Here is a 13,179-nt window from a genome sequence, read left to right as displayed (position 1 = left end):
ACCTGGAACAGCTCCCGTTTTGCATAACTACAGGAACAAAGTGAATATCTAGCTATCTGTAACAGTGTAATTAAGAAAGGTCATTCATCCCAGAAGAGCCAGCTTGTGTTGCAGAGCAGTTTGTGCTCATATGAGTTCCAATATTGGGATGTAATTGCTTTTCTGATATCAATGTATTATTTACACTATGCTACTGTTGTAACCAGTGGCAAACTCCTTTTGACTCCAGATCTGTTGTTACTGTAACGTATTTATTAGGGCGATGCAAGGTCAGGCTAGCCTGTTATTTGTCTGTAAATGACACAACTGAAACCAATAGTTTTAATGCTGTAGCACCAATGTGAGATTCAAATCAGGACTCTGGAGTATTAATTTACTTTATTGCCGTATCTTGATAGATGGTTATTAAGCACTTTGAGTGTTAATGTTGCTTCTTGATTTATAACACAGAGATGTATCTGAAGTGTTTCCTATGTATTTCTTCAGGAGAAGCATTTGAAGGGAAGACAGAGCAAGACACACACACCAAAGTTGATGAGATCAACAGTGACAGAGGCAACATTAGTCTTCAAACTCTCAGTAGAGTAGGTTAATACCTTTGCAACCCACAGTCCAGAAATCACATGTATATATATATGTAAATATCACCCTGCAGAAAAATGTTGGTGTGGGATTTCAGACAGTCTGATTCTTTCAAAGTGAAATTACAGTCTGGAATGGTCTGGGAGGAAGTGTAGGAACTTCATTAGCTTAAAATGCAGCTAACATCTAAGATATTCTCGCAAGCCAGTCAGTTTTACTGTGTTTGTACTGCCAGGTTGGATGGGGCTTGGAGCAACCTGCTCTAGTGGAAAGTGTCCCTGCCTGTGGTAGGGGGTTGGAACTGAATGAGCTTTAAGGTTCCTTCCAACTCAAACCAGTCTGGGATTCTATTCTATGATTTAGGTGGTTGCTTGGTATAAACGAGGGTGGTGCAGCAGAGTTACTCTGCTCTTTGCTGAATTCAACAGCTCAAGATTGCAATGGCCTTGCTGTTGGTGTGAGGAAACATCTTCACCCCACCGTTATCTTGCTGTCTGGCTTGAATGAGGGTAGTCCACACACTTTTCCACATTGCTGTGGTTTTGGGGAGTTTCCTCTGGTCGTGCATATATATATCTAGGAGGGGTAGCTGTTGATAGATCAAAGGGATGCCAAATTAACCACATTTAAAACTTTAGGAATTTCCCAAGCATTAGTTGTATTATTCAGTGAAGATATTAATGTATCTGAGTAGCATGTTCCTTCTCATGACCACATTTAGTGGGACTGATATGAAAAACACCCATAAAAACAGAAGAGCCAATCCAATGTTTGGCCACATACAAGAAACCCAGGGTGAGAAGGATGAGGTGGGTAGGCTAGTGCTGGGAGCTTGCCCCATGTACTTGGAGACTATTTTCATCCATAGGAAAAAAAGACCTTTTCCTTCATAGATTATTCCTTTATTTGTTAATTAGGTTCATGCCTCTCATTCACATACACACGTAAACACTGGTTTCCATTTGATAAGCTTGAGCTCATTTATTCTCCTTATGTCTCCACTACTCAACAATATTTGAATCAGTCCACACCTTCTGTAGCTGAATTAAATAATTTTCCACTTTGCAGATTATTCCATAACAGACTAACTTGCAAGTGTAAGAAAGCTGGCACATTTCCTCTTCTTCAAAAATAGACAATGATCAGGGAGAGAATTCAGGTTAGTGATGCATCCTCTCTGTTTAAAAAATCCACGTTGCTATATGTCATATTCTTTATTAAACTCTAGTGTCTAACTCTAATGGGTTAAAACTTAAACAGGGGAAGTTTAGATTGGGTATAAGGAGGAAATTCTTTCCTGTTAGGGTAGTGAGGCACTGGAATAGGTTGTCCAGGGTGGTTGTGAATGCTTCATCCCTGGCAGTGTTCAAGGCTAGGTTGGACGAGGCGTTGGGTAGTAGGGTTTAGAGCGAGGTGTCCCTGCCCATGGCAGGGGGGTTGGAACTTGATGATCTTAAGGTCCTTTCCAACCCTAACTATTCTATGATTCTATGAACTCAGACTGACTTTTGGAGTATGTGTACCATCACCACCTTAGCTTATGATTTATACCTGAAAGAGCAGGCTTTGAATTTCTGACTCAAAATCTTTCAAATACTTTGGTTCTTTAGCTCTTTGAAGAAATTTTGTTCACTAAATGGCTCCATTATTTGTTCATGCTTCGGTGTTTTTTTGAGTTTACAAAAGCCAATAAAGCAAAAAATGCTTCAATGTGTACACATAGGCACAAGCTCAGATAACTTGGCTGTGTTCATAAACAGCCATTTGTGGGAAAATGCTTTTTCATCATAACAAGTACACCACAAAAAGGCTTAAACTAAACCTTTTCTCTTGGAGGTATGGCATGCTGTAGAGTAAACATGCCCACTGGTCCACGCTGCATAGCTGACTGGCAGTGCAGAAACCCTAACATCCCCCATAGCACCCCGTGGCAGGGTTGGTATATGTAATGTCTTCAAGGTTCAGTATTAAAGCTTAAAGGTTGCTCTTCAAAGAAACTTCGTAAGATGCCACTTGCTCTAGTTTGCTGGTGGTCTGCAGTGATGGCTGGATCTTCGTGAAACCAGCTCTGTAATTCTTTATGTATTACTTTAATTACAGTGAAAACTTTTCTTTTTTCAAAGGAAAGTGCATCTACTGAGTTGTGACCTAAGGAAACACTGCAGATGGTGTCTTCAACACAGGATTGCTGGATCACATTTACCCAAGACTTCTGCACTGACCTAATCTTGCTTATATAGCAAAGCAGTGGTGACCTGCCCTTTGGTTGAGTGCGGGTCAATCTGGCCATCATGCTTCCCCCAGTTATCCTCTGTTCCTTTCCTCAAGTAGTAAATGCCTGGGAAAGAGGGAGGAAATCTGTGTTCAGGATTGATCACTGAAAAGCAAAAGACTACCTCAAGGTCCATTTAACTTCAGGACTGAAGGTATTCTCAGTTTATATGACAGACTCCATCAAACACACCTGGTTGCTGCTTTGCTTTGAGTATTCAAATTTTACTATTCTTTGTACGGATGTTGAAGTCAGAAACTGGAGGTTTTTTCCTCCTTTGTATAAAAACACAAAATAGATCTAGTCTGTAGTATATGGAGAAAGTCGAGGTGAGTTAAATGGGAGAAATGATACTATGGATGAAATGTGCAATGGCAGAACATCTGCTTAACATGCAATTAGTTATTCTTCCTTCCCCCTTGCCCTTTCCTCATGCTATTTCCCCCCTCCCCCCAGTCTCTCAGAGGTCAATAGGTCCTTGGTGGTTTCATATTTTCTTAAAGCCCTCATTAACTTCATCAGGGCTCTCAGCTGACTGCCTTTTGTACATAAATACCCTGGCTCCCGTCATAGCTGCCTCTGCCAGTTCCTCTGCTGAGGACACCTGAGACCTTGGGAATAACTTTTTCTCTCCCAAGTGGCTTTATTTAGCAATTTGCAACCAGGGCCTGATGAGGGGAACTGGCTGATCACCTCTACAGCAAGAGCAGTCACCATGTGGTGTGGGAATATGCTCCAGTCTGCTTCTGGGTGTGCTGGTAGGGTAATGATTTTCACCTTTCTGTCTATTATACACCACACTAGACATGAAAAGATATCTTTTGCAGGTGGGTTGGTCACCTATAACACACATGGGCATCTCTGTTCAGGTGTATGCATATATGTGTGTATGTGTGTGCACACCTGGGCAGCAGCTGGACCTGCAGAAAAAGCAGGACTCATAGCTTGGTAGATGACCTACTGATGGGAAGGACCTGACTTCTCATTGAAGTGTTCATCTGTGAGGATTTGGCTTGATGGTAGGTGAGCTGTGGCTGGTTCTTTCATAGAATAGAATCACAGAATGGTTAGGGTTGGAAGGGACCCTAAAGCTCTTCCAGTTCCACCTCCCTGCCACTTGGCTAGGTTGCTCCAAGCTCCTGTGTCCAACCTGGCCTTGAACACTGTTGGGGATGGGGCAGCCACGGCTTCTCTGGGCACTGTGTGCGCCTCACCACCCTCGTGATTGTGAGACATTCCCTGTCACCCGGAAACATTCAAGGCCAGGTTGGATGGGGCTCTGGGCAACTTGTTTAGATAGAGATCCCTCCTTATGGCAGGGGGTTGGACCAGATGAACTTTAAAGGTCATCTTGTCCGCTTGTTACAGCATATAGAGTATTTGTGCAGCCATGATGGAGTCACTTACAGACAAATAATTGAGAGGATACTTGGGGATGGAATTGGTGTGATGCACTTTGGGGAAGCTTATTTGCATGCCTTCTGCTACTTACAGCCGTATTCAGATAAGGTATAGAAAGCAAAAAGCTCTACAGGAAATAACTGGATCAACTCTGACAGCCTGAGAGTAAATCCATGGCATAGAAAGATAAGGGGTGTTCCTATTTCTAGAGTTAGGTCTGGATCCTGGTAACCCAGAGAGCTTTTCTATTTTTGTGTCAGCTGAAGAGAAGGTTTTGTGTTTATTTGGTGTTATCTGGGCAAGTTCAGCTGCAATGATTCTACTTTATCCTTTCCCAGACACACATATATACACTTGCATTCTTGCTTCTTGGCAGCTTGTAACAATGCCTCTAATCCTCCTTGGCAGAAATCTTCAAAACTAATTCTCTTGGCAAAAAAAAAATTGTTGGTGATAATCTTATTGGTGATGCAAGAACGAGGGTGAAAAAATACTTGAGAGAAGAAACTTTGGCCAGAACTTGACTTTCTTTCAGTGCCTTTCTTGAGTAGATTGTGTGCTGCAAAGTCTGAGCAATCCTTCAAGATAAGGATCCTTGGGTGGAGGAGGAGGATTGTATTATGAGCGGAAGTCTCATAAGGCACAGTACATTATACATACAGATATTGTATATAATAAAATAAATAATATTGAAAAGTCAGTACTGCTTGGATGACTTGGAGATCTGGTGTGAATAAAAAGGGAGCATTAAGCCCACTCAGCCCAGGTGGGTGTATGCAAACTCACAGATACCACCTGAAATCCAGTATCATGGTTTGGATGGGGGTTTGCAGAACTGATAGAACTGATCTACGGTCTGTGGAAGAGCTTCAGAAGGCTTTCTTTGTTTCCTTCCTAACAACAAGTTTTGGAAATCAATCCATTACTGGTGTTTTAAATGTTCTGGGAATGATTAGTGTTTTACAGGTGAAATGATGAAGATAATACATGTGTTTGTACAGGACTGCAAAAACAAAGCTTTGATTTTGTTTTATTTTTTTTAAGTTTTATTTTATTTTAAAAGGAAATAAAACCCAGCAGTCTTGCAGCTGTTCTCAGCTCTTGATCCTCTCTGACTTCTTCTGCAACAGAGTTAATGCACAGGATTTTCAGCTGTGGTCAACCAGTGGCTGATACATTGTCCTGAATACCCCAAACTGAAATAAAAGTATTTGGTGTGCTTCACTTCCCAGGTGCTGTGCAAAGAAATGATTGTTTTTAACAGCTGAGAAATGCACTAAAAAAGGACCCTAGCTTGACATTTGGCAAGACATTTGGCCTTCCTCTTAGAGGCCCTGTCTGGAAAGAGCTGGTTATTGTGTTTTCTGGGGTTTAGAGATGAAAGTAGCTGTGTCACTCTGGGTACTCCAGCAGGTGCTGGCAGATGTGTGTAAAGTATTAGTAGGCTTTCCTACTTTCCTTGCAGAATGTTTGACAGCTGTGTCTGGCTGTGATCAGAGGTGTTACTGCAAGCTGATGCCTCAAATCAGTGATGGAATATTACTCTGTTCATGGGGAAAAAGGAAAGAAGGACCCAATCCATATAGGAATTGCAGAAAACCTCTGGTAGGTTGGAGAACAGCATAAAAATGTGTGATGGACAGAAAGTAGTTCGTTCAGTAGGTGTCCACAGCATTGCAAGTTCTTCATTAGCACTTCTACATCTCCTGCACCTGGAGAAGCCAGGGCCACCCTTGCATTCTCTTGGATGAAATTCATCCTTGTGTGTGGTATGGAGACACATCATCTTGGTTGTCCACCAGACCTGGCAGAGGTGTGGGGTGGGTTGCTGGGGTGTCCATTCCAACCCAAACCACTCTATGATTTGTCTATGAGCAGGTATCCCTTGCTGGGGACAAGTCCACTGGTGAGGCAAGCGCTGCTATATTGTAATTGGTGTGAATGATCACTGGATTGGGCCCTGAGAATGGTGGAGTGCCATCAAGACACAACTGAGAACCCAATGCCAGGATCATGAGCTGTGGGTCATCTATGAAGTATTTGTATTGTGACATGCCTCTGCAGCATCGTCTGCTCACAAAGTGATTATTTTGGAGAGTGCAGTGTTGCAGGAGGCCATGTGTGTCACCAGCTTTAGTCCCAGTTTAACCCACAAACTACTTAATCCATGAAGGCCCCAAATACATGCTGAATCTAGCTGTGGGGTTTTCCCCATTACAGTTTTTTGAGGGGGCATTTGGGAATCTCCCTGCTGTGATGTTAAGAACCTGAATCTTGCTCATGATCAGCTTATTCAGGAGTCATCACTGCTTGAATAGTTCTTTATTTGTTAGTGAAGAGCACCTATTTGTCAGGGGAGAAGTGCATGCATGAGCATTCACACACCATTCAAGACTGGTTTGGGGTCTTCAAGCTATTTATTGGATCCTTTCTGTCTCTCTATATAGGCATGCCATGAACTGTTCTTATCTTGTTGTGTTGCAGCTTCTGATGGTTGTGGCCTCCATATCTTGTGGTTTGTGGATTTTGTGCCTCTACTCATGGGCAGAGCATGGGAGACTCTGACCAGGACACTTCTTGCCTAGGACATACAAGTCATAGACCAAGGATAAACATGACTCAGAAACAGCTAAAACATCAGTGTGTTAATGAGATTCTTCTCACACTAAAAACAAGGCAAAACACAGTGCCAGCTTCTAGGAAAATTACTAAGAACACTAACTCTATTCCATCCAAAAGCACAACTAGATGAAAGTCCACAGCTTATGGCCTCAGGCTTCAGCACATCTAGCTGCTCATGCTAAGCCAGTAAAGCTAAGTAAATAGCACACTAAATCACATAATGCTGTAACTCTTAAGTGGCTCAAACTATTTAGAACTTACTTATTTAAGTTATAACTAATGTCTCTCAAGATACTACACTCCTATTTCCCTGAATGCGGGAAGGAAGATGTGAAGACAGCAAACTTTGGGGTTTTGGCACATGCTGTTGCTGGAGAGTCAGTGAGACCTGTCCTGCATCCAGCTCCGGGGCAACAACAGAAGAGGAACATGGAGCTGTTGGAGTGAGTCCAGAGGAGGCCACAGAGAGGCTGTGAGGGCTGGAGCAGCTCTGCTCTGGAGCCAGGCTGAGAGAGCTGGGCTGGGGCAGCCTGGAGAAGAGAAGGCTCCTGAAGGGGAGACCTTAGAGCAGCTCCAGTGCCTAAAGGGGCTGCAGGGAACCTGGAGAGGGGCTTGGGACAAGGGCCTCTAGGGACAGGCCAAGGGGAATGGCTTGAACCTGCCAGAGGGGAGACTGAGATGAGCTCTTAGGCAGAAGCTCTTCCCTGTGAGGGTGCTGAGACGCTGGCACAGGGTGCCCAGAGAAGCTGTGGCTGCCCCATCCCTGGCAGTGCTCAAGGCCAGGTTGGACACAGGGGCTTGGAGCAAGCTGCTCTAGTCTAAGGAAGGTGTCCCTGCCCATGGCGGGAGGATGGAAATGGGTGAGCTTTAGGGGCCCTTCCAGATATAACTGTTCTGTGAGTCTGTGATAATTAATTATTGCAGCTCTTCTGGCCTCTGATATGTGGATATGGTATAGAAATCCCATCTTTCCTCTTGAAACCTTAACTTTGTTGGAGGACATGCATCGGGGTATGGCTGTTTACTGTTACTACATCAGTTATGGGTCTGAACTCTGAAAACACTTGTGAACACTTGCTACCTAATGTCAACAGTGGTACTGGCATCACTGGCAGCACTGAATTCTCATAGAAGTCATACTGTTTGCATTAAATATTAAACGTACTTAGATGTGGTAGCATGTGCGTATGTTTATATAAAAAATTAAAAATGGTGTCCTTTAGTTGCACAACTTTTAAGTAAACAGAGCAGTAGAAACATCTGTTAGCTTTGATTTTTAATTTACTGTGTAATAGCTTACATCATAATAAATGATGTTGTGTGATTTGGATATAATTTTGAATTTGTCAGGAAGCTTGCAGCCAAATCACTGAAGCTAATGGTAGTTCTGCAATCAGCTGCACTATGTGTCAGATCAGAGGAATCGTTACTGAATTTTAAGAGGCTGAATTATTCTGTTGCTTGTATTAAATCTTAATGCCATTTTGGATAACAGTAATGTTTTCCCTTGGAGGTATGTACTGAGTAGGGTTTCTGTTCTTGAATATAAGACCCAGACAGGGGTTTGGTGAAATTGCTGGAATTCCAATTTTAAAGGGGTTAGATGTATCCAAAAGTAATTTCAAAGCTGCTCTAAATGAAAGTATGTATTTCCCCTGCTGGATGTAGTGTTACAGTGGAGTCATTTTTATAAATTGCAACAATTTAATGGTGCACTGTAATCATAGAATAGTTAGGGTTAGAAAGGACCTTAAGATCATCTAGTTCCAACCCCCTGCCATGGGCAGGGACACCTTACACTAAACCATGCTACCCAAGGCCTCGTCCAACCAAGCCTTGAACACCGCCAGGGATGTAGCGTTCCCAACTTCCTTGGGCAAGCCATTCCAGTGCCTCACCACCCTAACAGGAATGAATTTCCTCCTTATATCCAATCTAAACTTCCCCTGTTTAAGTTTTAACCCATTACCTATCACTAGTCCTATCACTACAGTTCCAAATGAAGCGTCCCTCCCCATCATCCTTATAAACCCTTTCAGATACTGGAAGGTCTCCAGGCAGCCTTCTTTTCCAGGCTGAACAGCCCCAACTTTCTCAGCCTATCTTCATACAGGAGGTGCTCCAGTCCCCTGATCATCCTCGTGGCCTCCTCTGGACTTGTTCCAACAGTTCCATGTCCTTTTTATGTTGAGGACACCAGAACTGCACACAATACTCCAAGTGAGGTCTCATAAGAGCAGGATCACCTCCTTCGACCTGCTGGTCTCGCTCCTTTTGATGCAGCCCAGGATACAGTTGGCTTTCTGGGCTGCAAGCGCACACTGTAGCCAGCTCATGTTCATTTTCCCATAGACCAAAACCCCGAAGTCCTTCTCCTTGGGCTGCTCTGAATCTCTTCTCTGCCCAACCTGTAGCTGTGCCTGGGATTGCTCCGACCCAGGTGTAGGACCTTGCACGTGGCATGGTTAAACTTCATAAGGCTGGCATCAGCCCACCTCACAAGAGTGTCAAGGTCCCTGTGGATGATGTTAATTACAAAAAATGATCTACTGACATGGCTGACCTTTAAGGGGGTAGGGGGTAAGAAATGTTTAAATTCATCTAGAGATGGAAAAGGAATGGGAACTGCCCTGTGCTTGCTTATTCTGAGGGAGACTCACTTCCACAGACCTCTGCAAGATGTGCTGTGTGCATCATGAGAGCAGGATCTTGAACTCCCGAGGATGGGCTGGGACCCAGTAGATGGGAATATGTATACATGTATATATGTTCTCAGGCTTTCTGGAATTGATGGCAGGAGTGGTTTTCTTCTTCTCTTCCATGGAAAGGAACACCATGTTCTCTATGACACCATGACTTTTCATGGTGTTTTAGGCCAATTGATTCTGGCAGTCTCTTGTCATCCATAAGTTTCTATTTTTAAATACATAGTTTTTTAAAAGATCTCTTCCCATAAAGCACTTCTGGAGCTGAGAGCTTGCCTTGCTGAGTGGAAACAATCCTTCTAGCTCTGGGCAAGTGTTTTCCTCTGCTGAATCTGGTGCTTTGGAATTACCTGCCTGGTCCCTGGAAGGGAGAGGCTACGTCAGCCCAAGTGCCAATGTTAAAAACTTGTTCCAAGGAAGGGGGTGAGATAGGACTCGTTTGTTCATGTTTCTATCCCTGCTTTGCTAAGTCAGCTCGGGGAAGTGCTGTAACAAGTTCATTATATATCCCAAGCCCCACATTACATGTTCAGATGGTGGCAAAGCTTTTTTGCTTAACTACTTGCTGTAAGGATTGACTTGTGTTCTAGCTCTCTGACATGTTTGGAAGAAAACCAGAGATGCACAGCAAAACAAGAGGTTTCTATCACCTTTTATGTAGATGATGGCTGGAATGGGCCTATAGGGATGCTGGGGAGGGACTCGTCATTAGAGACTGTAGTGATAGGACAAGGGGTTAACGGGTTAAAACTTAAAACAGGTGAAGTTTAGATTGGATATAAGGAGGAAATTCTTTCCTGTTAGGGTGGTGAAGCACTGGAATAGATTGCCCAAGGAGGCTGTGAATGCTCCATCCCTGGCAGTGTTCAAGACCAGGTTGGACGATGCCTTGGGTGACATGGTTTAGTGTGAGGTGTCCCTGCCCATGGCAGGGGGGTTGGAACTGCATGATCTTAAGGTCCTTTCCAACCCTAACTCTTCTACGATTCTATGTCACCTGGACAGATCTTTTTCACATTGTTTCCCCAGACACAGTCCAGATGGGGCCTCTCTTGTCAGGGGCAACTGACCCAGTCTCCCTGTGCATTTAATGGGAATTTAAAATCATTTCTGTTGCCCTTGGTTAAATCAGCGTTTCATGGGCATCAACATCTTTTAGAGGAGATTTATTTGACTTTTTATTAGCCCACGATTTCCCATGGGAAATTAGGTTTTTATTATTCTCTCTGAAATCATTGACTCACTCTGTGTGGTATCTAACCCAGCAAAGCCTCTCACCTGCAAGAGAGCACTGGTCCATACCATCACTGGTGAGCTGGGTGAGCTTTCCCATCTCTCTCAGGCGGTACATGACAGCAATAGATATAATGGACTCATCTGGATAATTTAGTACTTGCTCAGTGTATTTGGTTTCTCTAGTGACACCCTGGCATTCATGCTTGACTTACCCACCTCTCAGATAATAAATGAAAGAGGTTTCACCTTGTTGGCAGCACTGGCTTTTGTCCCATTACATTTTCTGACATTGTATACTTGAGAAATTAAATTACCTAGTTTCCTGGCTAGCTCCCTAATGAATGCCATTAATTAATGTATTTTCAAAGGAGGAGGTGTTTTTACTCTTAAACTACAGGAGAATCTCTTTCCTTGGCAGTCTGTGAGCAGGGAGGTTGCACAGGCAGGAGCAGGTTGGTCTCTCTGTGGTTGGCTCTGCTCGGCAATATCCCATAGGCTTGTGCTTGTAGCTCTGCTCCCCAGGGAAAGGCTGACTGGAAAAGTGGGGAAGTGAGAGGTCTAGCATTTTCCCCATGTGAAGCACAAGTGGAAAGTGCTAGATGATTCCCTCTCTCTCCCCCATCTTCTGCATCAGCCTCTATTGTTATGAACAACCTCTGTCCCAGCAAGGACTGTTGATATTTCAGCCCTTATTCCTCATAGCCAACATTAAAATCCTCTCTTTTTTTTGTGCGTTTTAGGCTATGTTACACAGTCCTATCATCTTTTGCTCTCAGGCCTTCCTCAAGCCTTTAGAAGAGAAGGCAAGTACACTTTGCAGAAGGCTTCTCCACCTCAGTGCTCCCTACACACTCCCTTTGGCTTGTAACTTGTTTTATGGCACTTCTCAGGGGAAGAGCTAATCCCGTAAGTATCCAAGTTAATGGAAAGGATTATTATCTCTGCAGGTGATGCACCAGTGTAGCAAAGATGTGCTGCTTAGGATGTAGCTAGAAGGTGGATAGAAATGCAAGCTGGTCCTTTGGTAAGAATTAACAGGAGAGTTTGGATCTGTCACTCTCCCTCTTTCCCTTGTTTCTCTTTAAGTCTCTCCTCAGTGGAAGTGGCAGCTCTGCATATGGATGGACATGGGGTTGTAAACCCAAGCTGGGGAGAGGTGTGAAATGAATACACTTTGGAGATCAGGGATGAATTTGGGTCTTCTGGATGGGGAAAAAGGCACTTAGCTAGGGATGAAGATCAGGGCCAGGGCAGCGGGCACTGGCATGGTTGTGGTGTCCATCTGTCCTTATTAAAGATGGAACTGGAGTGAGCAGGGAGAAGCTCAGGGTATGAGGGATAGGCTGGAACATTACCTGGCCTGCACTGCAGATTCAACAGGGTGATATAGAATGACTTGATACAGGCTTAAATTCCCACTTCTGAGCCTTCCAAGGGAGAAGCTGGGTAGGACCTTGGTGTTGCAGCTGGTTTATGGGCTGTGGAGTCTGGGAGCTGGGTAGGAGCAATCAGAGGTGTGTTTGGGCTCTGCAGGGAGAAGCAGTCAAATGAATGCAGGCAGCAGTGACACGCTGAGTGTCACTGAGATAGGAGAAAAGCTCTCAGGTTTGCTTAGAGCTGCTCTGATTCAGCTGGCAGTTCAAGCAGTGATTGATCCCACTGACTTCAGTGTTTCTATTCATGCTTTAAACCTCACTGTGCTCAATACTTTGATAAACTGAATGCTTTTAGTTCTTTACCCTGCTGCAGTGCCTGAAGATAGCTGCTCTTCTCCTCATATCCCTACCATTTAGTCACTTCTGCTGCTGCCTCTTGTGGTCCACAGCATTCTTCATTGGGATGAAAGACCAGGGCCCTTTGAAATACTTAAAGCTGACATGAGTCACAGTATTTGTAAGGAATGCTGGATTTTCATAAGCCTTCTGGTAGAACAGATATGTCAGAAAGGTTTTAGGAAGCAAGGAGGTAGGTTGATTCCTCCTGGGGGAAACTTAAGATAACTCCTGCACAAGATGATGGAGCCTCACCATCTGTGGGGATGCTCAGTACTTGGTACAGAAGGGGCTGATGCTCTGAATCACTCTTCCCACTTTTGGAGGCTGGGCTAGTGTGTATTACGATCGAAAGGAGTAGGCAAATTACAGTCTCAGGGCTGAATCTCTCATTCTTTTGATAACAGTTTGAGTCCTGCAGATATTCTTTAGGGAAAAAGTCTCTTCAGTAAGAAACCATATTCAATACTAGTGACTGTAGCTAATGCCTTACTTAGGGCTGGCTTCACAGCTGGTTTAAATAGAAATAATGTCCTTTAGGTTGCTTAGCTGATAGTCTAATCCCTCCTGTGCTGGAGTGTACCTAGGT

At 43.9% G+C, this 13,179-nt stretch overlaps 1 protein-coding gene across 2 annotated transcripts in view; it reads left to right on the top strand.

Moving 5' to 3' along the window:
* Nucleotides 1-3,453: 3,453 nt before the first annotated feature.
* Nucleotides 3,454-13,179, top strand: part of LOC133217138 (lipoxygenase homology domain-containing protein 1-like) — a 75,479-nt gene continuing 65,753 nt past the window's right edge. For both annotated transcript variants that reach the window (XM_061362299.1, XM_061362298.1), the window contains exon 1: nucleotides 3,454-3,612. In XM_061362299.1, the coding sequence (XP_061218283.1) occupies nucleotides 3,570-3,612 (43 nt within the window). In that variant the 5' untranslated portion in view covers nucleotides 3,454-3,569. The remainder of the gene's footprint in view (nucleotides 3,613-13,179) is intronic.

This window comes from Neopsephotus bourkii, unplaced genomic scaffold (genome assembly GCF_033783945.1).
Source record: "Neopsephotus bourkii isolate Nb327-2 ecotype Australia unplaced genomic scaffold, CSIRO-AGI_Nbou_v1 NB_1113, whole genome shotgun sequence".
Taxonomy (NCBI): domain Eukaryota; kingdom Metazoa; phylum Chordata; class Aves; order Psittaciformes; family Psittacidae; genus Neopsephotus; species Neopsephotus bourkii.
This window is presented reverse-complemented; position numbering and strand designations above follow the sequence as displayed.